The sequence below is a fragment of the Orbicella faveolata genome, unplaced genomic scaffold (genome assembly GCF_042242905.1).
Source record: "Orbicella faveolata isolate gen_17 unplaced genomic scaffold, um_ofav_v1 contig_24, whole genome shotgun sequence".
NCBI classification, from domain to species: domain Eukaryota; kingdom Metazoa; phylum Cnidaria; class Anthozoa; order Scleractinia; family Merulinidae; genus Orbicella; species Orbicella faveolata.
The window spans coordinates 21,960,450-21,987,872 of record NW_028301552.1 but is presented as its reverse complement, the minus strand read 5'-3'; the positions used below and the strand labels follow the sequence as shown (position 1 = coordinate 21,987,872).

Here is a 27,423-nt window from a genome sequence, read left to right as displayed (position 1 = left end):
TTTATACTCCTGGGTGGAGAGGGGCACTGTGAGAGTTAAGTGTCTTGCCCAAGAACACAACACAGTGTCCCTGGCCAGGGCTCGAACCTGGACTGCATGCTCGCTCCGCAGTCAAGCGCACTAACCATGAGGCCACTGCACCTCCTCCTGCATGATCATACCTGAGCAGTTATTGTGAAACAAATGGGCCCACAGGGAACCAATTTTGTTATTGATGATAAAAGACGAGAGATGTAAATTTTTAGCTACAATGTAGGTAATGGAAGCCATTACCTCCCAAGCACCAGGCACTGGTGCTCTATCCACTGTGCCACAGAGAGCTCATGGTGAAAAAAAAGGCCTTTAATTTTACCATCTACACTGTTCTACAGTGCACAGTGATGAAATATATGACATGATGATAAATCTCAGCTCATTAGTGATATCAGGGCTCGACACTAACTTTTCAACTGACTCGCCTAGTGGCTAGTGATAACTTAGATGTTGCTAGCCAGAAAAATGTTTTTACTAGCCAAGCGTTGAGTTTGGCTACCTTACTACATGAAATTTTCGAGACATGTTTATTTCATGGTTTGGGGGTGTGTATATTTTGTGACACTGAAATTCTGCGATTTTGCAAAATGTTTTGTATTTTGAATCACTTTAACTTCTCCTTTTTGAGTAAAACACACAATTTATTTCCTTGGCAATGTTACTTGAACATGTCCTTGAAACAAAGGTACAACAACATCAAAAGTAAAAAAAACGCAATGGCGGGACTATAAGTCAACAGTAACATAATGTGTTATGTTCCCAACACTAACTCTTCGCGTCACTTTAAATTTGCAATTTTTTTAAAACGTGAAATTCATGAAATTAACTGGCTGCAAAAATTTTATGTAACAGGGTAAGTCCAATAAACAAAAAAAAGAATTACTAGCAAGACTTGAAAGCAAAATGCAAGCATTTCTGTTTAATACACAATGTTGGTAATTACACTGAACTTAAACTAGTTCCAGTAAAGTTAATTCCAATTCCTGAAAAGACTTAAGACTCTGTTTTTCTTTGAGACTTCCTTGGAAAAATATAGACCCTGAGACGTCATTGTAAAAACTACTGAGACTTCTTCATAGACTGACAGGCACTGTAGAAAGCAAAACAAATATTTGAGCAATACTGCAAACTATCATTGGTGAAATTTGACTGCTAAAACAACTGATTTAAATGTCAAAGGAAATAAATCTTTCTCATCTAATTATTTTTGTAATGGTAAGTTTGTAAGTATGCATACCATGACAGATCACCCAATTATCGTTACTATATAAATGAAATGTTATCCCTTTACAGTTCCACACAGTTTTGCGTATGATTTTACCAGGAAGCTTGTGCTTTGTTCTACTAATTCATAACAAAAAAGAATATTTATGTGTTCTTTCGGAAAACGCTGTCTTGTTTGTCAAATATTTCTTTCAACATAGTAACATATTCAGTTATCCTTTTACGTACCACACAGCCAAAAGTAAACAAATTTGCATACGTGCTGAACAACACATGCCTGGTAACATGGTACATGTATGTCCATAATGAAATTCTGATCTTGTTTCCGAGAAAAGGGTTTGTTTTCCTTGAGAAAGACAGAAACTAGTTCAGCCAATTTCATTTTTTTTACTAGCTAAAGTGGCTAGTGGAAATTGCAAACCTACTAGCCAAAACTAAATTTCTACTAGTCTGTGGCTATTTGGCTACCGCTAGTGTCGAGCCCTGGATATGAGGAAGTTGTAATGTTCTGCATAAGCAAATGCCCTTGTTTACCATGAGTCTTGCTGCGCATGTACCTCAGAGGATAGAGGACCTGCCTGATGTTGTTTTCTTATCGAAATTAAGTAAAAAAAAAAAATTAAAAAAATTATCGAATTTAAGTAAAATTAAAATTAGGAACAATAATTTTAAAACATACATCATTACTCGTGTGCAACCAAAATTGTGTCCAATAACGAGTGCTAGTGGATTTTGCCATTTGGACTTTTAGTAACTGTTCATTAAGTCTCATTATTCAAAATAACGGCTAGAAGCTATGCAACAACAATAACAACAATTCTGGATTCTGTACTTCACTTTTCTTTTGGGCAAATGAAGTCTCTTGGGAAAATTTCACAGGAAATTTAAATTTCAAAATTACTGTAAGATGGGGCTAGCGATAATGACTTTCAGACCAGTGCATCATAGTTACAGCTTGCCCTGAAGCCTGAAAAATTTAATTGTTTTTTTTTGTTTGCACACTGGTTACTTTGATGTACATTTTTCTGGTCTTTGTGAACAGGAGATTGCAACTTAGTGATTTTGTCTGCTTCTGGTGTGGTCACTGAGTTTTCTAACCTGTACTTGGGAAAGTTGAATGACGGTAAGTGCTCTAACTTGCCTTGTCTGCAGATGTATGTTTTTAAAAGAGGTTTTAACTTTGCAGCATTACATAAACAATTGTTGCTAACTTTGTCAGTATGCATTGACATGTCAATATTTGGATAGAAACACCATGTTGGATCATTAAAGCAGCATGTTAGCTTGCTTGTATTTATTTAATTGTAAACAAATACACTTAGTCAGGGCTCGAAATTAACTTTTTTGTCCGGGAGCCAGCTGGCGAATAACGGAGAAATTTTGGTCACCAGATCGTAAAGTTTGGTCACCAACTTTTTTTATATATAACTTACACAAGAACACGATTTTATACGTTACTTTGGATGCAAGAAAAGTCACAATTGAAGAACAAAAACAATTAGAAACAACACAAGTAACACTTGGTTATAAAGCTACCGTTGTTCTCAGATGATATGTCTCTGGTCTGAAGGTAATGGTTGTCTCCATAGTCATTTTAAATGAAGCGAAGCATAAAACATTTTAAGTCCATGGCTTTCATTGTGAGACAAACACAGGTCATTGCGTATTTTCCCTTTGCACGTCTTTGAAATGCCATTCTTTATTTTCGACTTGCTTTCCTCAACGCCTTTCAACAACTGATAAAGGATTCAAAGTTTGGATCAGCCTTTTGGCTGAATCTTCATTCCGCGCACATAAAAACTCACGTGATTCCTGCGATCCAAGTTTTGGAAGAAGCCGCTGAAACAATATGGCGCGCCGTGAGCGCAGTATTGACATGTTGAAGTACGTTCAATTTTTTCGATTATCTTGTAATATTCAGATATTATGTTACTGGGGACGGAATGGTGAGTTGTATACTAGCTACCATATCCAATTGATTTCCTAATATAAAGATTTAAAAACAAAAGTTGTGTCGTGGTTTTCTTTAGTTATTGGACAAAACGTGAGTCACCAGCTGGCGACCAGTTCTGAAAATTTAGTCGCCAGTGCTCAATTTTTGGTCGCATTGGCGACCAGTGGGTGGCAATTTCGAACCCTGTTAGTTTAAGACTGATTCAAAATCACAAAAAAATCTTGTCTTAAAAACACCCTTGTCTGTAAAAGCTCATCACATTACTGAATTAAGAAACCACACTAAAGATATATCCTAGTTGTGTTAATTTCCACAATTACTGTCATTGTATCAGCTGGGGGTGTTACTATTAATAAATTTGTCTGGAGCACTATAATTGCTTGTAAGAACTGATAAGTGAACAGGACTAGCAGATTTCTGAGACTCCTGATGTTGTTCATAGGAGATGAGAGTAAAACATCAGCTAGCAATGATAAGAACATCAGTCTGTTTATCACATCTTTTTTGGTGGTAGTTTGTTAGTTTTCTGAGCCCAGCCTCATTTGACTGGCAGAGGCCTGTTGTGTAGGTAGGGAGTTCCAGCTCTAGTGATCCCCAGATGGGCACTGATGGACAAGTTACTTAACAATTGCCATCATGAAAATGTTTGGTCTTTTTTTTTCAACAGCCATTGTTGGCGGGAAGTTTGAACTTGTCACTGAAGTGAGTATTGTTCAATGAGTATTTGAATACTTCATTCAAACCAGTGGCTGCATTTCACCATGCTTTCAAGATTTCAAGTGGCTCTTTCATTATGTTTTTGAAACACCAAACTTGTCTACATGTAACTGTACAGGATGTCATTGTTTGTTATCAGTGCATTCATTGCACTTGTGAAAATAGTATTTGTAGTTAATGACCAGAGCAAGTTGCTTACAAAGCCTTAGAGGTTGGCATGGTGCTAGGGTCTGTTGGCATACTTTGTGGTGTGTCAGCATTTGCTGGTGTTGTGTTATGGTGGCAGTTTTCTTTCAGAAGCAGCCAGCACCTGCATGTGTCATTGCATGTGCTCGTTTTACCTTGCTCAGCGCATGTGGCTTCTTTTGTTTCTTGCTGTTTGCTGTCTTTTCTTCCCTTTCCTCCTCTCTCTTTCATGCTATCTGTTATTTTACTTAGCGTTGTCCACTGAACTTCTCAATCAGTGTGATGGGTGTTTGGGCTAGGTTACACGTGTCATAGACTTTGGGGTGTTTTACCTACCTTATCCCGGGTGTGGGGATGGCGGCCTCAGCCCTCAGTTCCCTGGACACTCAAGCTCCATGTGCGATGCAGACATTAACTGTTTGTTATATAACAATGGGTATTTAGTGTGCTGTATATATTATTTTAAATGGTTTGAACCCTGGAGTATCAGTTCATATAGTGTGATCGTCCGGGTGAGTGTAGTTCTGAAAAGAACTGTTGTTGGTAACTGACGTTTGGACAACCTGAGCAGAAGTCATCTTCAGAGTCAAGTGAATAGTGTTTGTCAGTCGATGATGTTATAAGTCTGGTCCGTTGAACTTGATTGGTCAGTATAGCCATGATGGTATTGGCTGAAAGACTCGTGTAAAGTTTGTCATAAGTCATTGGTGGGTAACGATCCATCTATTGTTAGTCAAGTAGGTTGGTTTTTGGTCCGTGTATTGTTAAGTCGGTCTGTTAAAAGTCCGTTTGTTGGTTTCGTTTCCGTCATGGATAACTCGTTTGTGAGGTGCCGGTAGTTGTTGACATCTGTAAAGAGGTATTTGTTCTAGGTTAGTGTACAAGCTTTCCAGAGTCAGTCGTTGAAAATAGTTTGTACTGTAGGTTAAGCACTGAGCAGAGTCCCAGTCAATGTTGTGGTTTGTCAGTTGATGATGTACAGCAATGTGATTGTTTGCATCACCATTTCTCGTGGCTCGTTTGTGTTCAGTCAGTCTCGTGTTAAGGTTTCTGCCAGTCTCACCAATGTAGGAAGCCTGGCAGTCGGAGCATTTGATCTTGTAAACTGCTCCCTGTCTGTTGTTAGGTTTGTCTAGACAGTTGATACGTAGGGGACCCACAGGATGACACTATAGGTCGAATGACACTATAGGTCGAGTGACACTATAGGTCGCATATACCTATGCGACCTATAGTGTCATTCTGTGGGTCCCCTATGTATCAACTGTCTAAGTACTTGACGACCATACTGCAACCCCTCACTGACAAATCAAGATGCAAACTACAATCTACGGAGAACTTTATTGATGCTATTAAGACAGCACAGATACCTGACGACTACAAGCTTGTGTCTTTTGATGTGAAATCACTGTTCACCAGTATTCCACTTCAATTGGCATTACAGTGTACCGAGACCGCTATACAACAATCTACTGTTAAACTACCATTACCAACAGAAGACATCATGGACTTACTGAACCTTTGCCGTACATCGACTTACTTTCAATACAACGGTAAACACTATACAAACAGTTGCATGGAACAGCCATGGGGTTGCCTGTTTCTGTTGTGGTCGCAGAAATTGTGATGCAATATGTGGAGGAACACGCCCTGGCAACTTGCCAACAAACGCTACTGCCTTGGTTACGCTACGTTGACGACACCTTTAGCGCCGTTCGCAAAGACGAAATTGACGATTTTCATGAGCACCTGTGCGAACAGAACGCCGATATCCAATTTACTAAAGAGATAGAAGAAAATGGAAAACTTCCTTTTCTAGACTGTTTGGTAAGCCGTGACAACAGCAAACTACGAACGACAGTGTACAGAAAACCGACGCATACCAACAGATTACTTGACGAATCATCCTACAAGCCGACTTCACACAAAGCCACAACAATAAAGACTTTGACGAGACGAGCGCAACTAGTTTGCGACACACCGAACAGCTTACGTGACGAAAACAGATACCTTGAACATGTTTTTCACAAAAACAACTACAACGCTTACTATATTAGACGAAACATTTACCGACCTACTGAAGCTAAAGCTGCGAACAGGAACCCTACACCTGTTACTACAGTGACTATACCTTACATTAAGGGCACTTCTGAGACCATCTCACGGATCCTACAGCCCTACAACATTCCTGTAGCCCACAAACCTACAGCTACGTTACGACACTTACTAACCAACGTGAAAGACAGAGACGAACCTAACAACAGACAGGGAGCAGTTTACAAGATCAAATGCTCCGACTGCCAGGCTTCCTACATTGGTGAGACTGGCAGAAACCTTAACACGAGACTGACTGAACACAAACGAGCCACGAGAAATGGTGATGCCAACAAGCACATTGCTGTACATCATCAACTGACAAACCACAACATTGACTGGGACTCTGCTCAGTGCTTAACCTACAGTACAAACTATTTTCAACGACTGACTCTGGAAAGCTTGTACACTAACCTAGAACAAATGCCTCTTTACAGACGTCAACAACTACCGGCACCTCACAAACGACTTATCAATGACGGAAACGAAACTGACAAACGGAATTATAACAGACTGACTTAACAATACACGGACCAAAAACCAACCTACTTGACTAACAATAGACGGATCAAAACCCACCAATGACTTGTGACAAACTTTACACGAGTCTTTCAGCCAATACCATCATGGCTATACTAACCAATCACATTCAAGGGACCAGAGTTATAACATCACCGACTGACAAACACTATTCACTTGACTCTGAAGATGACTTTCGCTCAGGTTGTCGAAACGTCAGTCACCAACAACAGTTCTTTTCAGAACTACACTCACCCGGACGATCACACTATACAAACTGAGTATATTATTTTATCAGCTACAAGATGTAAACTGATTATAATGTAAAGGTACAAGATTACACAAGATATACAGTTGAAAGATAATAAAGCAGGTCTAAAAAGTAGTAAATAAACTGCTTTTAAATTTTGTAGTTTTCCTTAATCTGCAGTTAAGAGGGTTGATCCAAGTGGAATCGATTAATGTTGGAGTTGTTCATCAGGAGAGGATAACAGGCATTACTGTTGGACTGCTCTGGGATGCTCCTGTGTTCATCACTCATGTATGTATATTGGAGAGATTAGAATATGTTCATCCCTAGAAGTCCAACCCTTGATGGTGGGTTTTCTTCACTATGGTGTAGAAGATTGAATTTTGTCAGACATCTTTTAGTTTAGGGGCAAGTGTGAAGTTGTTGTGTCTGCATTTGGCAGAACTGAAAAAGGTCATTAGCCTGGTAGCTTTGCTTTCTCATGATGGAAAGAATGAACACTTCCCCCCTCCCTTTCAAAGAAAGATCTGACAGCCCCAGTTACGAGTGTTGAGGATGACCTACAGAAGTGTTGGAAACAGAATAGAGCTTTTATTACACAAAGGGCTTAACATCTCCCAGCTCAAATGATGACTGTGGTTGTTAGCTTGTTGGAGATTCACTGCCATCATTTTATGTGTTGCCACTTGGTCTGGTTAATGCACCCATTACCTTCCAGAGTACTTATGAGGAAGTTGTCGTGGCAAGCATGTTTTGTGTTCAAATGACCTGATCACTTAACTGTATGGCAATGACTTCAAGAAGCACATGAAAACAACTATGAGATATCTTCCAATGACTTTGCTAAATACATGTAGGTGTACAATTTTAACTGTCAAACTGTTTCCTATTGTGACCCAAAGCTAATCTCAAACTATATAAAATTTTAGCAGGAAAAACATTTTTATACGAGATAAATGATGACCTCAGGAAATCTTTAAATCTTGGAAAAGTGTTAACTGGCTTTCTGACATCCCAGCCCTGAATAAAATTATTTCCATTTTTTATCATTGTTTTGATATCACTAATTGTGTGCTTGGGTGTTAGAAAATGACTTAGTGAATAGTCATGGTTCTACATGTGATTGTAGGGTGAAGGTGATGCAGCTATTGCTGTGTGGGCCAAGCAAGAGCAGGGGGAAATTACTCTCACCGATGCAATCAGTTCATACATCTCAGGAGGTATGTGATCTGCTGTCTTTGGCTGTAGGTATGGGGGTGTATTTCCTTACAATCTGAAAGCAACCTGTGAGTTATAATGCTAGGGCTCCAAACAGCTATATGCAGTTAAATGCAATTTAACAGAGTCAACAACATAGAGCGCTTGCGTTCCCCTGATAGTCAGTGGGTATTGACACATATGGGCATGAGTCGGAATTCCACGTGCTCGTGGATCGTAGTGTGGCGTACGCACAGGAGACATTTTCTGGCAGGTTTTTTTTGTAGTGTGGCAGCTCATCGCCCAGGCAGTTCCCCTCCCAGCCCTTTCTCTCCCTCTTTCCACTGTTTCAACAGTGTGACGGGTGCCTGTCCCTCCTACTGCATGGGGGCTCATGGCTGGGTTGCCAGGATTTGCCAGCCAAGGGTGCAGTCTTCATCTAGAAGCTGGCTGCCAATAGTGGAAGCTCCTGGATGTCTCAGGCACCCAATCTCCAGTTTAGCGATGCAGTTGTTAAGTTCCCTCAAATTGTAAGAGAAAACTTAACAGTGTTGGCTCAGATGTATTAAAATTTAACGCCCAAGTTGCTAGTGGAGGGAAGGTGCCTACGAAGCCGGGGGGCTGCAACCGCAGTCACATCCCCAAGGCGCTAGAACACCCGACTGGCCTGCCCAACCCGCAACCAAGCCACGAGCCCCCCGCGCCAAGCCCCCTACAGGCACCCGTCACACTCAAGCCAGACGGCATTGGTGGAAAATAAATGAATAAATAAATAAGTAAATAAATAAATAAATAAAATAAAATGCTGAAAAGAAAGGGGGGGATAGGGAGGGAACGCCGAGAACCGCTAAACTATAATTCAATCCACAACGCCACACTAACAGAGCGATGAACACACTGCGAGCACATGGGACGACAACACATGTACTAACCAAATATACCGCTGGACAATGTCAGCCCCAGGGCTCTCACGACCATATGACTGTTGCAAACGCTACAGAAACGCACCAAACGCTAAACAAACGCTAACAGATGGCCAAGGCACTAACAAACGCCTACAAAAACGCTACTGACCAGACTGGCTCCTGGTCATAAACTATGTAAAATTTCATAGAACTATATCAAACGCTACAAAACGCACCAAACGCTAACCAAACTCTCACAGACGGCCAAGACACTGACAACTGCCTATAAAAACGCTACTGACCAGACTAGCTCCTAGTCGTTAACTATGTTAAATTCCATTTAACTATATATATCAGTAAGGTGACCTCTTTGTGTCCAAGGAAAAGGTTGAGCTCTCATTTCATCTCTTGGGCACTTTAAAGTCTTATTTTTGTGCTACGTGTAATTAACCAATGCTCAAAATGCCAAAGGAAGACAGCAGAAAGATACTGTTGCCCACCGTACAATTATGCAGTTGGCTTTCCTGCCCACTAGTTGCTATCCCTTCATCATGCCCAGCTTGCTAAATGTATAAGAGCCAATATTTTTGGTCCTTACTACAACCCGTCATCTCCTAAGTCTTGCTATGAAAGTACAAAATGTTAACATTCCCATGCAGTAAGGTGAAAGGAATACCCATTTAAGATAGTATGAAGGTGGTTGAGAGTTGAGAAGAATTTCAGATAAACAAGGCTTAGGGGAGAATTTCACGTAACCAACATAATTATGGATAATGCCTATTTGTGTGTGTTTCAGATATTTCCATTTTTCTGATTCATAGGGTCTGGTGTTGTTAAAGCAGAGATGTCAAGTCATGGTCACTTTCTTGTTATTCTGGATGACAAGGTAGGGTGCCTGTTATACCCTGTAATCAGTGTAATGTATGATTTAAGGAAAGCTGTTATGTTAAATGCAAGGGGCATATGGTTTGTATTGTTTCTGACATAGTGTGACAACAACTGAGCAGAGTCTATTACAGGGAACAATCATCTCTGTACAGTATATAAGGTAAAATTACCTCTGTTGTTTGTTTTTTAAGGAAATTTATGGTGTTACTTTTGCTAACAAGCTGCTAGAATTTGTCATGTTTCTGTCAAAACAGCTGAGTTGTGTTTTTTCAAGTCATCAAAAAACTTTGGAAGTGTCTGAAAAAGAACATTTGATTTAGAACACCATGCTGCTTAAAAACTTGCATAATGATAAAAAATTATGTCTCTTGCAGAACATGTTGAGTTTATGGGATGTTACATCTTTGACAATGATTGCATTTTGGTCTCACATTACTGTGGATGACTTTCTGCTGTTGACTTCTAGCAGTATTCAAACTGCTGGAATGTCTAAGTAAGTATGCTACCTAAAAGAGGGTAAAAATCATCACCGGACACATCATAATAACAGTACTACCCTGTCCCTGTATTGCTCATGTATTGCTTTTACAGATGTATACACTCAAACATGTTGTTGTACATGTATATGCTACCATGTGTCTTAGTTTAGTGGTTTTGATGCCAGCAGTATGGATAGTTTCGTCGATATTTACAGAGCCCAGTATGAAAATGCCATGTTGGTGTACCTCCATGGTACACCAATATGGCGGCCGGAAAATAGTGTAAACATCTGGAACTTACTTTGGCTATCTAGGCGACTGATTATCAGTACTGATCAAACAAGCATTTGCATAAGCACTTTTCCTAATGCTTTAACTTCTAAAAAGGCTCAAAATCATGGGATAAGTATATATTTTTTGACAAACTCAATCATAGCCTTGTGTCACGCACCTCCATAACCCTGAAATTCAAAATGCTCTGGATTCCAAACGAAGCACACTAACACTATTGAGCTGTAAAATTGTAAACAGATATAAATATATGGCCTCTTGTGCCTGATGGGGACAAAAGCTTTGGTGGCTCTTTTGTTTTGGATTTTAGATAGTGATGACGTCACGTGAAAACGATCTATAATTCACAGGTGTTTTCTTGTTTCTAGAACTGACGATGAATACAAGTTAGTTGTTCTCACAAGAGCAAACAATCAGGTATGGTTAAGCTATTCTAAGTGCAGAGTTAGATGCACTGTAACTGTTTTGCCAATTTTTGAGAAAAGGCTCCATCTAACCAAAAATTTTCAGATGTAAATCCTTGAAAACAGTGGCAAAGAGAGTTGAGTACTTTTCTTGAAAAACACGTCAAGTGAAATGATTATTATTCAACGCTCGGGAGGTTCCGTATCTCTGCGTGGCCATGTAACATCCCCTGTTTAGTCTTGTTATCTGTCTGCTTGATGAGGTGTTGATAATCTATGGACATAAAGGTTTTGTTGTAATGGGTGGTAGCTGTTTTATTCATAGGCATCACACATTGATACGGTCTTAACCAAAATAAATTAATTATGTTAATCCCCTAAGTTTGTCAATTTGCAGGTGCGGTATCTTCAGGTTTACACATTTCCAACAATGAAGCAGATGTATTCTCTTCAGATTTCTGTTTACTCCATCTTGGCTGAGTGCCCATCAAATCAGGTTTGTAATAGCTCTTCATTGGGTTTTGAGTACAGGCCCCAGTTGTGTAGCCTATGTTGCATACAAAATTTCCCTGTATTGTAAATTACCGGTTAGAAACAGGTGGTATGTACCACCTGTGATGCAGGCTACAGTTATATACATTCAAAGATTAGATGATACTATCCACCAGATAAATCACTAACTAGTGGATAGCGTCATTCTTTTTGCCAGCATGTATCAACTGGATAGTGATTTATTCTGTGAATAGTATTATCTAGTACCCTTTGAACAACTTGCCATGTAGTAGTTGTTCTGGGTGTTGGGTAAGAAGTTCAAGACCACACCTTTGAAGATATGTGGGTGGTTAGTGCTTTTAGTCAACGTCATTGTTAAAACATATTACATTGGAACTCCTATATAGTACATTGGATAAAACTGTTCTCTATCTCTAATCATGTGGTGTTTTGAGAATAAATAATGATGAATTTACTCTGGATGATTATTTCAACCTTGGGAATCATTGTGTGGTCCATAACTGTCTCTGTGTTACATTTATGGCTTCACACTAGGTGCATGTTGACATCCGTTCACTGTTTGATTGGCTTCTTTCGAATGGCTTGTTTACTGCTGACCTTAATAAAGCTGTTTTTTTTTTTTTTTTTGACAGGAGTCAATCTACTTCATTGAGGGTGTTGATGGCAACCTAAATGACAGGTAAGCTTTTTCTAAAGCTGCTGTAACATTATTCGTACTGATATTATGTCAAACTGACATTTTGAAGGAATTCTCAAGTGTGGTTTTGAACTTTTGAAGTTTGTAAGTTTGCTCCATTAAGTATACAAGGTGACAAACGAAACAAAGTCAAGAGACTAAGGTTTCCTTGTCTCTGCCAAGTGGAAGGGAAAGCATGATGTACAGTTCTGGTGCCACTCTTCACCCCTGTAGCAGTACTCCCAAGTTTCCTCTGCCAACAATTCATTGTTTCACAGTCCTACCCATCACCTGAGTGGAGTGAGACTTTGAGAGTAAAGAGGACACCAAAAGGACTTTGGGGAGACTCAGACCTGACCCCTACCCCCTGGATAGGATTGATGGGAGAGATAATAAAGATCCAATAAGCTGTTACACATCCCTTCCCCCCCCCCCCCCCCCTAACAGACAGCTCTCCATAATTGATAACTAAAGAGTTTGTCAGCCTTCCTTCAGTCACTGGACTTTAACCAAACTCTATTATCTTTCTTTAAGACAAATGCTTCTCTTATTTGAACAACAGACACTTTGAATCAGCCAAGGTAGAATTGCTTGAACTGACTATGTGAGAAAATGCTGCAAAAAGGGAGCAATTTTGTATTACTCTTGGCAAATACTCATGTGCAATGTATGTTTGTTTTAAACTGTTGCAACATTATTTTGTCATTTGGGTGCAGTGGAACCTAAACACTTTTCCATCTAATAGCTAATGTGGAAATAATGTGAGCAAGGTAACCAAACACTGGGGATTTGTTGAAAATGATGGCCACCACATGATCAGCCAATGCCTCAAAATTATTAGAGTCAGCTCAAACCAGAAAGTCAGACAATAGCACCAATTATTGTATGGCTAGCTCCCTGAGCAGGCAAGATGAACCATATCCTGTGCTGTGATTGGCTATCCTAGCAGGCACGATAGCACTATCTTGCCTGCTTGGGACTACCAGCTGTGTCCTGCACAAAAAAATTTTCCCAAAGGCCATGAAATGAATTCTTTATAACGCCAAGCTTGTTTGGTCAAGTTGGCTCCAGGGATATTGGCCTTGTTCTCAGCTTTGTGAGGTTCTATAAAACATTTAACAGAGTTCCCACCAGTTTTGATATTTAAGGGTCCTTGGGACTCCCAGTTCCAAAGAGGTGGGGCTCTTTTTGCTTTTCAGGGGTCCTTTGCATATTTACAGAAGCATATCACCTAGGTGATGTGCTTCTGCTATTTACTAATTAATTTTTGGAACTTTTTTCCTGCATCCCAAGGATGCACTTTTTGAAAAAACTGTGCCTCCTTTTCATTTTTTGTGTGTTTAAGATGCACACCTGTGCGTTAATAAAAACTCTGTAACATCTTAAGTTAAGCTAAGCTGGGTAAGTTATTCAAGAGTGGTGATTATTGTTTAAAAGTGAGCAGTAATGACATTGTCTTCTTTAGGACAAGTGACATAGGGCGGATCTCTTATCTAAGAATCAGGTCTTTAACAGAAGCTCTCCCAGAGAACAGGTAACGTTTTGCAATAATTGTTTTGTTTTTTAGAAAGTCAAATAATTTGTCTTTTTTGCGCTAAAGCCGCTGTTAGCACCACCAATATATTTACTTGGCAATTGCAGTGAATTATTAACTCTTAACATAGTTTGTTTTCCATGTTATTTAGGTTATCCAGGTTGCTTCACAAGCAGAAGTTTGATGAAGCTGAAAGATTTGCAAAGCAGTTTAATTTGGATGTTGAGGTAAAAGGGATTGAGTTGCAGGATATACAGTCAAATCCAACTACTCTGAGTATTAAAAGTTACAACTACTTTTTGCAAGTTAAGGACTATCATAATATGACCATAAAAAGTAAAGGTTTATGTTTTTGATTCAAAATTCAGTTAACATCTGATGTAATGAGACTTTGCTTTCATTAATGGGTAGAAGTTTTTTTTCTTTGTGAAAGTTGCTGTACTTTATTTACAAAAGAAAACGTGTTCCTTGTTTCTTAAACCAATTAGCGCTTGTATTTTCTTTGGGCTATTTTCTTAATGTCAACAGCATCAAATCTAGCAAGCATCAGCACGCTAGTTTTCACCGTATCTAGATGTTAATGTGTCTTAAAGCTGTCATCATTATTTCTTTAGCTTGTGTACAAAGTCAAGGCTAATTGGCTACTGGATAAAGTGTCACCCTGGAGTTATGAGAACAATTATGGGCAGGAAAATGGTGCCTTGGAAGGATTTTCCCTCAGCAAATTAAAGGATTGCCTTACCCAAATAAAGGTAACAGTGTTTCTGTTTTCCCAGTGAACAAAACAGTCAAGCAACACTGCTATTAGAAAGAAATATTAGTACTTGACAGAACAATCTTTTGTTTATGACAGAGATGATGTGTTTATGGTAACTTAATACTATGTCTAATTATATTGTTCGAGGTTGTTTGCAAGTATAATTTTAAACATATTTTTCTTACAATTATATGCCCACATGTGATCCTGGTTGCATCGTGAACAAAACAATAATGATTACCTTGGCCACCAGTTCCCAAATTGCATTCTGTATTGTTAACCAACATTCCATCCCTGGAATATGCTCTGGGATTGGTTGCTAACAGACATGACCCATCAACCTGACAACCACAGCTCATTTAACCATCTTGTGCTTATCTTAGGATGATGAATACATCTCCAGATGCTGCCTCCAAGCTGCACTCCCTTCTCTGGAAGAAACATTTGATCTTCTAAGCTATGCTAGAAAAAGAGTAAGTCAGTTCAAACCACCTGTGAGCACTTCAAAGATAATCAGTTCATTTGTATTATTGTTTGGCGTGAGAAACACCAACTGAAGGTTTCATGACTGACAAAAATGAGTGTGTAGACAAAATTAAAACCCAACTTTAGGTGGACTAGAACACACTGCCATCAGCTTGGCATCAGCTTGTTTATTGTTAATTTGCAGTTAGAGTTCATTATCACCTGATCAACCTTTTTTTACCCAATACAGAACACTAAGTAGATAATGTACTTTTGAAATCACTGTCAGTTGTATCCGTAAAAGAGGAGTCTTCCTTCTGGAGCAGAGCATGTAGATGCAGTGTTTGACTATTACACACTATCTTAGGGAGATGTTAGTCCATGGCCATTTTTAAATGCAAACCAATGTACCCAATAATATGTGGGTGTTTTTTTTTTATGAATTTGGGTTAAGAGAGGCATTCAAAGTTCAAAAGTAACATATCATGCTTACAAAACCAACATTGGAGCAATGATAAGGCTCAACTTTTTACCTCTCAGTCTTAACCTTTATGCACTAGCCATCAGCTACCTGTACATGTAGGCTACAGTACCTTCTACTGACAGTGTTTAGGACAGAAGTTTTGCTTTTGGTACCTGGAAATGTTTAAAAAGCTCTGTATCACTCCATTACTGGTAACTGTGTATTTTTTTTATTCCTGCTACTGATTCTAAAGATCGTTTCTCCTATTGATTACTCCTCTAACTGCTTTCAAACTCTTGGAAATAGTTCTGTTTGATTGAAACAGAAACTTGTCTGCCTAGATTTGCTACTCAAATGCCTTGGAGTTTGACATGGCTGTGGTCCTGGCCAAATTATGTGAATTATTATTAAGTATTAAATGTGCAGGGGTTTCATTATAAGCCGGCAACCGGCAAAAATCGCCATCTACTTTTTATCAGAATTTACGTCTTACCGCCGCCTACTTTGTCTGTATTTTCACTCAAATTATTAGAAAAATTTATCAGTTTGCCACCTACTTTAGTTAGCTCAGACGGCTATTTCAAAACTTATTGAAAACCCTGAATGTGTCCAATAGCGCTATTAATCAATGCTTTTATGTTGCTTAATACGTTCCTTTCTCAGATCTCCACTAATACTGGTGCACAGGTGCAAAAGGAGGGTCCGTGTGGAACACCATCACAATTGTTGACCGAGGTGAAGATCACACTAAAGCCCCAGGCAAAATAATGTCCCCAATATCCAGAGCCAACATTTTTTGGCTTTGTTTTGAAATGCTGTGTTCAAACTAGCTCAACATGCCGCAACATGTCAAGCTTGTCCACACAGATTTTGGATCACAGTTTGATGTGAATTATCCTTCCTTGTATCTCAGCATATTGCATCACAATTTCTCAACAGGGTGGTCTGGTAGTCTACTTTAATGACTTTGGATGATGTTCGATCAAAATGTTGGGACCATTGCTGGCATTTTACCATTGCTCAATAATATTTTGTTAAAGTGAACTAAACTTTTTTTCACTTGTGACAGACAGAATAGGCGGGCAGAAAAACAGGCGGATAGACAAACAGACAGACTGTCTAATGGGTACTTTTTCTATTACAACTATTCAGTTTTGAGTGATAGACTAATTAGCGATTGGTTTATTTTGAAAGGTGCTGGAAGCACTGGATAGACTAGCAACATTTGAAATGGCATTTGGAATTGAACAATTTAGGTGTGTCTTTTCTTTGTTTGTTTTGTTTCATTTGAAATTTCTGAGAGATTGGATGCCCTCTGTACTTTTATTTTTTGAAAGGCATAATTTGCTGCTGCTTTGTTACATGCATTCTGCTCCTGTCCAGACTCGATTATTGTATTGTCCTCATTAACTTGCAGTGGCACTCAGTGGCAGTACTTTGTTTCTGCTGATCTCCTTGTTGAGCTGACAAAATGTCTGCTAACTAGTAAAGTCACAAGTGCTGTGATCATTTGGAGAAGACATCAGGTACAATCTACCCTTACACCAAAATGTCCAGTTGAATCTAAGTCCTGGCAGGAATATGGTATCAATCTTGTAAAGACCTGCCCAACCTATATTCCTGTATGGATTGTCATGCAAAACGGATTTTTACTAGTGAACTGAAACTTGCCGACAGGGAAATGTCATGCACAGGGCCGTAATTAAAGGATATATGTGTTTTATTTTAAGTGGATCGCTGACCAAGTGCTGGTTTTCGATTGCATTGTGAGCTCATGTTAAGTTAACTTGTTGTAAACAGGGCTGGGTTAACGCTAATGGAAGATTAAAAGTTGACCAAAGCATACATTTTTCTTGTATAATAATGTTTTTCACTGATTTTGTTTTGTGTATTTTGAGATTATTCAAACTCATAACAGAGGTTACCAAAGTTACCAAACTCAAATCAAAATTCTTGCTTATCCTGGGTTAACCTAATAATATTGGGCTTTGAACAACCTGGCCCAGGAGCCCTGCTATTAAATCTATATATTATTTGTTAAATCGTTTTGGTTTACTTGTGTTCACTAGTCATTCTTCTTTTGGAATCACCTAATTTCTTGAACACACAAGCTTTGATACAATTCAGTCAGTGACACAAGCTTTCAGAGTTTCCCAAAAGCTGCAGAACCCTACAATTAAATATAGTTATTATTCACATGTTTCTAAGTGACTTCCAAAAGTTTGAAATTTATCTCATTGTTTTTGTATATACATTTGTGTTGGCAGAGTCAATTTATAGACCAGTTCAGCATAGAAAAGCTGGAGTCCCTACTTGGCTCAATTTCTCCAGGTTTACCTTCACACACCATTATTCCTTGGTTACAAGATGACCTTGTGCCATTCGTCAGTAAGGTTCAGCCACAAGGTTTGGTGAGTTAAACTAATGAAATTGATGTCTTAGTCGAGTATGGGTACCTGTACTTATAATAGAGTGCTGTCATTGCATATAATCCTGTGCAGCGAGAAACATGCTCTTGCTGTGCCTTTCCATAACACACAAACTCTACTCAGACAACAGCTTCTTGTGATGCTGCCATCAATCGTCTTAGCAGACCTCTCGAGAAATCAAAGTGCACTTCAATAGGTTTAAAAGGTCACGTCTGTGGGTTGGGATTGGCAGATTTTGAGCTATTTTTTTTTTCAAGGTTCGTTGGTTGGTTTTCCTAAAATAATATGATTGCTAGCAGCCCAAAACGTAACCATTACAGTAGGTAGGTTTTAAATTTCAGAGATTGCGTGGTATTGAAAGGCACAGTAATGTAGATTGCACTTGAAGAAGGGACATTCCAAGGGTCCAAGCCTGGCCTTGTTTTTATCAAAAGTTTAGAATAGGGCATAATGGCCAATTCTTTGAAGCTGGTGAGAATAATGTCTAAACATGTAGTTCTAAGAGCCTCTTTTTTTCCATGGCACTGACTTTTGAGCCTTTTGACATACCCATAAACTTTGCCTGAGTTATACATTGCCTTTGAGCTAAAGTTGGCATCAGTTATGTTCAGGTTCTGCAGGGGGAAAGCATCTTGCCAATGATACCTAGATCAGAGTGATTGGGTCAAATAAGCTTGAAATATGCACCAAAATGCTTGGAAATTTGAGTGAAAAACTCAGAGCAAAATTTCCCTCAACTACACTGGGCTACTCCATTGTATGAAGTGCCCATCTCAATGATGCTTTCTCGGGAATTATTGGACTGGAAGCAAGCCTAGTAGAAGGTCAATCACTGCAGCAAAAAGATTAGAAAAGGAGAAAAAGGAAAGGTGAAAAAAAAAACCCTAAAGACCTAGGTCACTTTCTGGTCCATCTCAAAATTTTGATTTCTGTGCATGCCCGAGCAAAAATGCATAAAACGTGATGCTAGTGGAAAGAAAAGCATGCTGTCTTGTTGCATAAGTTCTTTTGAGCAGAATGCAGCTAATTTGGCTTATAACCAGGCTGAAAATCTTCCAAATGTCCAAAAAATGCATTTATGGCAAAAAGCCCAGGGTGTCAATAGGTTAGTGCAAGAATTCTTGTAATGACTTAGGTTTGTACTTACATGTACAGTAAAGGTAGAGAGACTTTAAAACTCTGTTAAAGGATGATGGATCATTGAATGTTACAACATGTACACTATTTACGGTATTAATTAATTTCTTGTTTGCTGTGTCACCTATATTGTAAATTGTGTTTTTGTGTAATCAGAGGATGTTGGCCAGTTGGCTTGAACAAAGAGCAAGACATATGGAGCTTTCTGAGAAGGTGAAGAATGACGTGAAGCTATAAGGGGGGGGGGGGGGGGGGGAAGGATTCAGACACACATAATTTTCTATCAAAGAGAAAAGAAACAAAATCTATGTAAAGAGGGCATAGGTGGATTTCAACCCAGGTCACTTGAGCTGAGAATCGGGTCTTAGGGAATGAAATGTTTGAGAATATATTGTGTTACCTTTGCAATTATTTAGAGACTTTACCAGTAACTCTCTCAAGACAGTGCTATCTAGGCTAACTGGAGTACTATTAATATGCTAACCCCAAGTCATTGTCAGAGCATTTGGAGCCTGGAGCTATAGACCTCTTTAGCCTCGCGGTCACGTGGTCTACATTGGGTAAACAAAACATTCAAGATGGCGGGCGCTAATGAACTTTCTGTTGTAGCGTGGACAAAATCGTTGCGAAATCTCGCTAAAGTGTCCGCGATTACAATAGTAAATCATCTAAAAGGATGTGGAAAAAAAGAAATTGGAGAAAAAGGTTATAAATTCTTTACAGAAAATTACATTCATGATGTATTCGTGAAAGAACAAGACAGTCGATCGAGGACTTGTTATGTCAAAGGCCGTTGTTTCCGAAGCCAGAAGAAGAGCGAAGCTCCTCATACCGTAAAATTGAAGATTGTTGCAGACAGAGAAGATAAAGGAAATGTGGAAGAAGCAGAATGCTCATGCAAAGCGGGGTAAATATAACTCGAAGTTCCACCACAACTACAATATAATTATCACGCTGGTGTAGGCCGTGACTTTAGGTCACATTCCACAGGTCAGGATTACAGGTCACACGTACACATCGAATACTAAGCCGAAAAGTGTTTCGTCGATTTAAAACCGACGATAGTTAACTGGGCTTTTTGAACCTGCCGTAATTTTTTTTATCAAAAATACAAAGATTTGTGTTTTGTTTTGGACACGGTAAAATTTTCATTAAATTTTATCCAGATTTTGAAAGCTCTAATTATGCTTTCATTAAATCCAATGGTCAGTGTGCATGTTAGCAGGTGAAATGTTTTTTTTTTTGGTAAAATCTGTTACCAACCTACATTAATCTGCTTTAACCTGTAGATAGCAATTTTAGCAATAATCTGAATTATTTTGAAGTCCAATAAATTGTTTATAAATTATGTTCAGGTTGAAACAAATCAGCTTAGGTTGGAAACAGATGTAACCCGAGAACCAATTTAACCTGCAACATATACAATCATGTTTCAATAACGTATGGAAATCAATATTTTTGCATTGTTTACAGTGTGCAATTACTAATAGAGAGTTAAATTTTAGTCATATTTCCATGTGTATGTAAATGTATTGTATTGATGAGTTGCAATGTGACAAAATACAAATAACTTAATTGCAGGGTTGGAGGCCACTGTAACCATGTTTTTGCCTTGTTGTACCTGCTAAATCATTGGAGTATGTTGGGGATCACGGAGATCCCAGCAGATCAAACTTGTACAAGTGTGCCGCAGCAGTGGCACAAACCACGAGGTGCCAGTATTGAACCAGAACCAGTAATGAAATGTACCTTTGTCAAAGCCTCGTCTGACCAAGGTGGCAAGCGAAAACTGGCTCCAGTAACTTGTAAACTTTATGATGCAAGGGGTAAACATCTCAAGTTAAATGGGTGGAAGCAGCAAGATGTGATGGAAATGTGTCATTACCTTTCAAACGAAGAAAAACATTCCCCTTTTTCATACCTGATCAGTGATCAGGAATGTTCAACAGCTACACATACTGTTTTTGGGAATGTCCCTCTTGGTTCAACTTTAGGGTATCAACTGACTGATTTAAAGGAAACCAATACAACCTTTGCTTTTTATAAACCAAACAATTGTGTAACACTTCAAGGGACCAGCAACCACAGGGGGTTTTGGTTTTTCCCAAGATTCCAATTTCTAGTGCATGCAGTCAGCCATTTATTCCTCCCAGTAGCTTTACACATACAATGTCGGATCCAATTTTGCAAAGCATTAGCATAAACATTGAACGAGCTTGGGACCTTCAGATCAACACTGTTAGTCAAGCTCAGGAGCCCACATGGTTTGAAGAACGTAAACTTCGACTAACGGCTTCAAATTTTGGGAAAGCACTTCATAGAAAAAAAGAGCCTACAGAGCCATTTCTTAAAAGTATTTTTGAAGCAAAGGACCTTTCAAATGTAGCATCAATTTGTCATGGAAAACAAAATGAAAAAGTAGTTAGATCTCACTATGCAAGAAAAATGCAGAAACACTTGGATAAGAACTTTACAGTATATGACAGTGGTCTTGTTGTTAACCCCACCCACCCCTACCTTGGTGCTACCCCAGATGGTAAGGTGTTTGACCCAACTTCTGACCATCCCTTCGGATTACTAGAAATCAAGTGTCCCTACACTTGGAGGAATCACACCATGGAAGCAGCATGCGAGGATAGAAACTTCCCCTGCAGTATGGTTGATGGAGTCCCAAAGCTTAGAACTGATGATAAACAGGGTTATTATGCACAAATCCAGGGACAACTTACCCTTAGTGGCTTACCTTGGTGTGACTTTGTAATATATCTATCAGGATCACGTAGTCTTTCTGTACAACGTATTAACTTTGATCCTACCTATTGGAACAATACACTGTTACCTAAATTAACCATGTTTTATTTTAAGCATTGCATTCTATTCTTGAGCAAAGAGAGGGCAACATCTGTTAATCCATGTGAACAGTCACTTTGCCACACCTACAGTGTAGCCCATTGAGAGTAGTAACTGTTAATACTGCATCAACATTAATGCACCAATTGAGGCTCCTTTGAATGGAAAAGCAAGGAAAACAAGTGTATTTGTTATTGTTGCAAACAAGTGCATTACTTAACTTTCCCTGGTAGCATTAGGTACAGGGTATTTAATGTATCTCACGTTTCTGTCACTGTTTTGTTTTGCAAGTAGATCTTGATTTTTAAGTTAGTCTTTGACTTCCTCAGCTAAAATAGGATCCATAAAGTTTGAGAGCAAACAGCACACTGTCCAAAGTTGATTTATGGTTCCCAGTGAGCTGACTGGGAGTCTACTGTTGAAAATAAGAAAACGCCTGACCTTCCCAATGGCTCTTTCAACATGAATCCTGTGTTTAGCTATTGTTTGTGTTCTTATGACTTCATTTTCATTAAATTGAGGTTTTTCTTTTAAAAATGGAGGAATGTTAAGTTGAAGTCCGATTTTCTGTAAGTCTCCTCCTATGTCAAACCCCTTGTCAGCCATTATGCTGTCACCTTCCAAGATTTCTGATACTTCCTTTTTTCTTGACAGTAAATTGAGAAATCCGCTCCTAAAAACTATCTGTTTGCCGGATATGGACCCTGTGTATAGCTGTGAGACAAACATAAAGCCTCCCATGGAATCGACTCCTACCAGGGATTTCAATGTATTTGTAGATTTATAGTTTGAATAACTCTGGGACTGAATAACAAGGGAGGATGGACACTGAATTTTTAATTCAGTGCAGTCAATTATAATAATGTTATTGGGATAATCTTCCTTGAACTTTTCGGGCATGTTTTCTAGGATGACGTTCCTGTGAGGCCAGATCTTCAGGGTGCCAAGTTGTATAAACAACAGATTTAACCATGTAATAAATGTATTTGACATTGTTGCTTCTGCGACATTAAATCTCATTGCTAAGTCAAGATTGGTTAGGCCTAAACGAAGCTTCATCATAACTAGTAAAAACTCGTCTTCCACAGATAGAACATGATCTCTTGAAGAACCAGGATCAGCTTCTGGTTCCGAGCTCCCATCATCATTACTTTGTGATTCTTGATCAGAGTCGAATAACAACGACGTATCAATTTTGCGCTCTTTGCTCGCCTTCGTGTTCCAGTATGTGATGTGCTTTCGATGACCACCAGGGAGAACAAACTCAAGTACCCTTCGAAACTTTTCATAACTGGAAAACCCGGTTAAATGGCTAAAATATTTCTTTTCATTACCTCTTCTGTGCACTAGATCTCTCAAAACACTCACCGAGAACCTATGCTCGCAAGGTATCTCAATGTTTGATTGAATGGAACGCGAGACAAAGTTCTCCCTACCAGTTTCGTCGTATTCTCCTTCACCCTCGGATGCCGTTTCCGTTAATTCCGATTCTAGCAAAAGATTCACCTCCTCAATCTTTCTTCGTTTTTCTGGTAATGATCGCTCAGGTGTTTGTTTAGTCCAGCTAAAAATTGATGGACAAGCGCCGGCTCTCAGATACCTTTTATTAGCGTGAGGGTTTACGAAATCTTCCTCTCGGAAGTGAACTGAACAAAGTTTTGAATATTTCGTGACCGCAAAATCTTTCTTCGTGTCCCTTTTTATCCTAGAGATCCAAACCTACAAGGTAAACAGATTAAATTACAGGTCCACATGTAACACAAATTTACGCGATCGAGCGATCAGGCTACATGTGTTCACCTTGAGGAGTTTCTTGTCCTCTGGGAATCCATGCCAAGATAGCTCTTCCATAGTTGAGTTGTTGTAGCAATCATAAGCACAACAGTAGTGCACCATTTTGAACGAAAACAAGCGAAATTACGTCGAAAGAAGAGAACGTATCCTAACTCCGCGGTCTCTCGCTGCAATTCCTTTGCAAACACGAATGTTTGTTTACCCAATGTAAGTCACGTGTTCACCCTATGACGTAACAGTCTAAAGAGGTCTATTGATTACTGGTTTTAGTCCTGAGAGTCAGCATGACACACCTTTTTGACATTACTAGGCTCACTTTTTTGTGTACAACTAGTCATTCTCGCCTGTTTTTGTATCTTGACACTATAAAACCACTTCAACAATTTTGTTTCAGGAGGGCTGGCCACAGAATGCTCTGCAACTTGCCAGTGTCCTACTGTCAGCATCAAAGACCGTGTCAGGAAGTGCTTCTGGAAGAGGGCTTGCAACACCAGCACAGTTTGCTGACCAGGTACTTAACCTTGCGTTTACAATTTTTACATTTGTGATGCTAGGTTTGCCATATTTTTTAACTGTCAGTAATGTGAAACCCATTTAGTATTTTGCTGGATGACAGTTCAACAAATTTTAAAAGTTTGTCCATAAAAATTTGCTTGATATTACGACACAATATTTTACAGGGCTAAAAATGTTTTAAAAATGGTTAAAAAAGTAAAAAAAATCATGACAAATGTTTTTGACAAAATGTCATTTCTGAAGGTGACTGTGTGTTGAAAAGGTTTGACTTGGTACGTTTTTAGCAATTTTTTAAAAGCATTTAATTGATATACACAATTTCATGGGCACTCAGATGGCTTAGTTAACACCATGGGTACTATAAATCTCGTTGAAATTACAAAATTTTCTTCTCAGTACAAACTGGTTTAACACGTCTAAATACATGTAAGTCATCAATGTTCTTGTCATGGCTGCTTTGTGTTTTAGGCCTGTGGTCTTCCTGCAACAGCCAGAACCCTTTTAAACCATGGGAGAAGCAACTTGGTATGGTTCTTAATCATTTAGTAGCTTGTCCACTTTTGTGGTGGTATCAGTTGGCTTGTAGTAAAAACTGGAATTAAAGTTCTGTGTGGCTGTGTGGCACTTGGTATGATAAATGTTAGTATAAAATTAAGTGATATTTGTTTTTCTAATCTATGAAGCACCACCGCTCAAATCTTAGTTCAAATTCAATTCTTTCAATTTTCATGGCAATCAAATGTATAAGTGTCATCAAAAAATTAATATGCTGTTATACCTCCCAACTCAAAAATGTTTTCTGATTGGAGGAGAAGGTGTCATGGGTCAAAACTCACCAACTCCCTAAGGAACTTTTGACTCGCATGTGATTAGGTCATGCACCTTAAAACCAGAGTAAGTTTGTGTGCCAGCTGGGGTCAAGCAAATCACGTTTTTGCATTTTTTTGTCTATTTTTGAGTTGGGAGGTATAACAAAGCACTTAATGACTGGCTCCACAGGAAGCATTGAGTTTTGTTTCCCCTCAACCCTCAATGTTCCCCTTTGCTTTGCGTGGGGAATGTTCAGGGTCTCAGGGAAACAAAAGTCATTGTTTCCCTTGGGGCCAGACATTAAGTGCTCATTCTTCCTTGAAAATACTTCCAGACAAATGGCGACTATCTCGGACAAAACAACTTGTACCTGTATTTGAAATGTAATAACTATCTTGGAGTTATGAATCCATCCCCATATTCCATCCCTCCCCTCCTACACTTCTGCTTGCCTTATATGCAGTTAATACAATTTAACAGAGTTAACAACAAGCAACACATTTCTTGCCTTTGCGGTCAGCGGTGTTTAGAACTGTGCATGCGCCAGGATTCCATGTGTTCTTGGGCCAAAAGGCATTAAAGTAATTTTACATTGTCAGTGCTTTCCTCAAGCATCTGAGTCTCAAGTGCAGCAACTCTGCTCTGAGTTTGTTTCCCCTCCTCTCTCCCTCCCTTCTCTTTCCACTGTTTTATCAATGTGACAGGTGCCTGCTTTCTTCCTTCTGCATGGGGGCTCATGGCCGGGTTGCCAGGATTTGCCAGCCATGGGAACAGTCTCCATCTAGGAGCTGGCTGCCAATAGTAGAAGCTCCTGGATGCCTCGGGCAACCAATCTCCACTTTGCAAGGCAGTTGTTAATCTATTGTAGGCACGGGGATGAAACTTGGACAGTTATTTTCTAACTTTGAATTATTGCCAATCATATATCATCAATGTATGTCAGTTTTGTTTTGTTGACATTGGACTTGCACCTCTCTCTTGATTTGTAGAATGTTAACGATGAATTGTCCAGCTTGATGAAAATGGTGCAGCAGCTGACTGACCTCGTTGACCTGCACAACAAATACTGCTGTAAAATAACTCTTGCTGAATTTTCTCAGGTGCTGTTTTAATGATTTCTACTTTCATTAGTTGTTGTTACAAGCCTCTTACATGTACTTAAATGCACCACTTAACACTGAAGCTACAGTGACTTTTTTTACAAGTGTTTCCACCTGCGCTCCATTTAATGAAAGGATTCATGCTATACAGCTGTAGCATGCATCATCGAGTTATGATGTATGCTGGAAGTTTGGAGAGCAGAAAAGAATCATAAGAGGTGCTTGATTTGCAGCTGTGAGCAACTCTGGCTTCTTGAGTGCAGGGTGGCTTTACTACATGTAGTTATAATTTCTTTGCCTGTCATCACTGCATTTAATTTCCACTCAGGAAACCACTGCTACCATTGTTTTTCGCCTGCTGGACCGCGTGGTGGCTGCTGAACGCATACCAAATGCCATTGCCAAGTACATAGCTCCTTATATGGTTCATCACAGTCTTGATAGAGACACCATGCTTTTGCGGTACATAGAGGTAATGGAAATGGAATAGAAATTAAATTACAATATCTACAGAGGAAGCCACATCAGCCTTAGCTGGTTGTCATGTGGGTCATATATCCTGGTCAATTATGTTCCTGCTAATGAGTATTGCAACTTCAGAGGTCAGTATAGAAAAAAAAAGTTATTTTGATCACAGTAATTTGTCAAATATGTGGCAGGCTTGCAAAGGAGGATCGTAGCTGTTGATTGAGCATAATTCAGTGCTGTTGAAAGTTGCTGAGAAATCCACACTGATCAAGGATTGTTTGGTTCCTTTGATGCACCATGACTTGAGAGACCTTGGATTGATCTATTGAGTAAAGAAATGCAAAAACCGTTTTTAGATCCAATCTTGGATTTTCCCAAAGAAACTCACCCATATCAGTCATTTGACTGATAAACCTCAATCTCAGATTAAGAACCTTTTTTACAGTTATTTTAGATTTTCAAAAATCCTGTATATTGCTAATTTGGATTTCGTGATTTTACACGGTTGCCAGCATCTCTTTGTTGCGTGAAGAGTGACAGGGTCAAGAGTGTGTTTAATTGTTTAACTCGCTCTTTGTTCAATGTTTTCAAGGACTTGTTTGACAAGAGTTCTGGGTCCTACTCATCATTGTCTAACTCCTTATGGGAGGCCAGAGTGATTGCAGTCATTTCTTGCATCAAAGAAAAAGAGGTTAGATTAAACATTTTACATAAAGTGACTTGTTTGATTTCATCCTGCATTTGATTGCATGTGCATCCATACTTTCCCC

At 39.1% G+C, this 27,423-nt stretch overlaps 4 protein-coding genes across 5 annotated transcripts in view; 3 read left to right on the top strand and 1 right to left on the bottom strand.

Annotated features, from left to right (window-relative positions):
- Positions 1-27,423, top strand: part of LOC110046657 (kinetochore-associated protein 1-like) — a 73,721-nt gene that overhangs the window by 8,330 nt on the left and 37,968 nt on the right. For both annotated transcript variants that reach the window (XM_089290872.1, XM_089290871.1), the window contains exons 6-28: positions 2,300-2,380; positions 3,879-3,913; positions 7,158-7,268; positions 8,107-8,197; positions 9,901-9,965; positions 10,342-10,460; positions 11,106-11,154; positions 11,539-11,637; positions 12,287-12,333; positions 13,796-13,864; positions 14,016-14,091; positions 14,479-14,616; positions 15,005-15,094; positions 16,213-16,284; positions 16,744-16,805; positions 16,967-17,075; positions 17,817-17,960; positions 19,272-19,328; positions 24,154-24,270; positions 24,744-24,800; positions 26,075-26,185; positions 26,514-26,657; positions 27,246-27,344. In XM_089290872.1, the coding sequence (XP_089146998.1) occupies positions 2,300-2,380; positions 3,879-3,913; positions 7,158-7,268; positions 8,107-8,197; positions 9,901-9,965; positions 10,342-10,460; positions 11,106-11,154; positions 11,539-11,637; positions 12,287-12,333; positions 13,796-13,864; positions 14,016-14,091; positions 14,479-14,616; positions 15,005-15,094; positions 16,213-16,284; positions 16,744-16,805; positions 16,967-17,075; positions 17,817-17,960; positions 19,272-19,328; positions 24,154-24,270; positions 24,744-24,800; positions 26,075-26,185; positions 26,514-26,657; positions 27,246-27,344 (2,042 nt within the window). The remainder of the gene's footprint in view (positions 1-2,299; positions 2,381-3,878; positions 3,914-7,157; positions 7,269-8,106; positions 8,198-9,900; positions 9,966-10,341; positions 10,461-11,105; positions 11,155-11,538; positions 11,638-12,286; positions 12,334-13,795; positions 13,865-14,015; positions 14,092-14,478; positions 14,617-15,004; positions 15,095-16,212; positions 16,285-16,743; positions 16,806-16,966; positions 17,076-17,816; positions 17,961-19,271; positions 19,329-24,153; positions 24,271-24,743; positions 24,801-26,074; positions 26,186-26,513; positions 26,658-27,245; positions 27,345-27,423) is intronic.
- Positions 5,592-7,094, top strand: LOC149110880 (uncharacterized). The gene has a single exon (XM_089290874.1). The coding sequence runs from the start codon at positions 5,702-5,704 to the stop codon at positions 6,728-6,730; it is 1,029 nt and encodes a 342-aa protein (XP_089147000.1). The 5' UTR covers positions 5,592-5,701; the 3' UTR covers positions 6,731-7,094.
- Positions 19,637-22,443, top strand: LOC149110879 (uncharacterized). Its single transcript, XM_089290875.1, has 2 exons — positions 19,637-20,022; positions 20,697-22,443. The coding sequence occupies exons 1-2, from the start codon at positions 19,694-19,696 to the stop codon at positions 21,316-21,318; spliced, it is 951 nt and encodes a 316-aa protein (XP_089147001.1). The 5' UTR covers positions 19,637-19,693; the 3' UTR covers positions 21,319-22,443.
- Positions 21,956-24,008, bottom strand: LOC149110878 (uncharacterized). The gene is made up of 2 exons (XM_089290873.1): positions 23,766-24,008; positions 21,956-23,684 (listed from the first exon to the last, which is right to left on the bottom strand). The coding sequence occupies exons 1-2, from the start codon at positions 23,859-23,861 to the stop codon at positions 22,275-22,277; spliced, it is 1,506 nt and encodes a 501-aa protein (XP_089146999.1). The 5' UTR covers positions 23,862-24,008; the 3' UTR covers positions 21,956-22,274.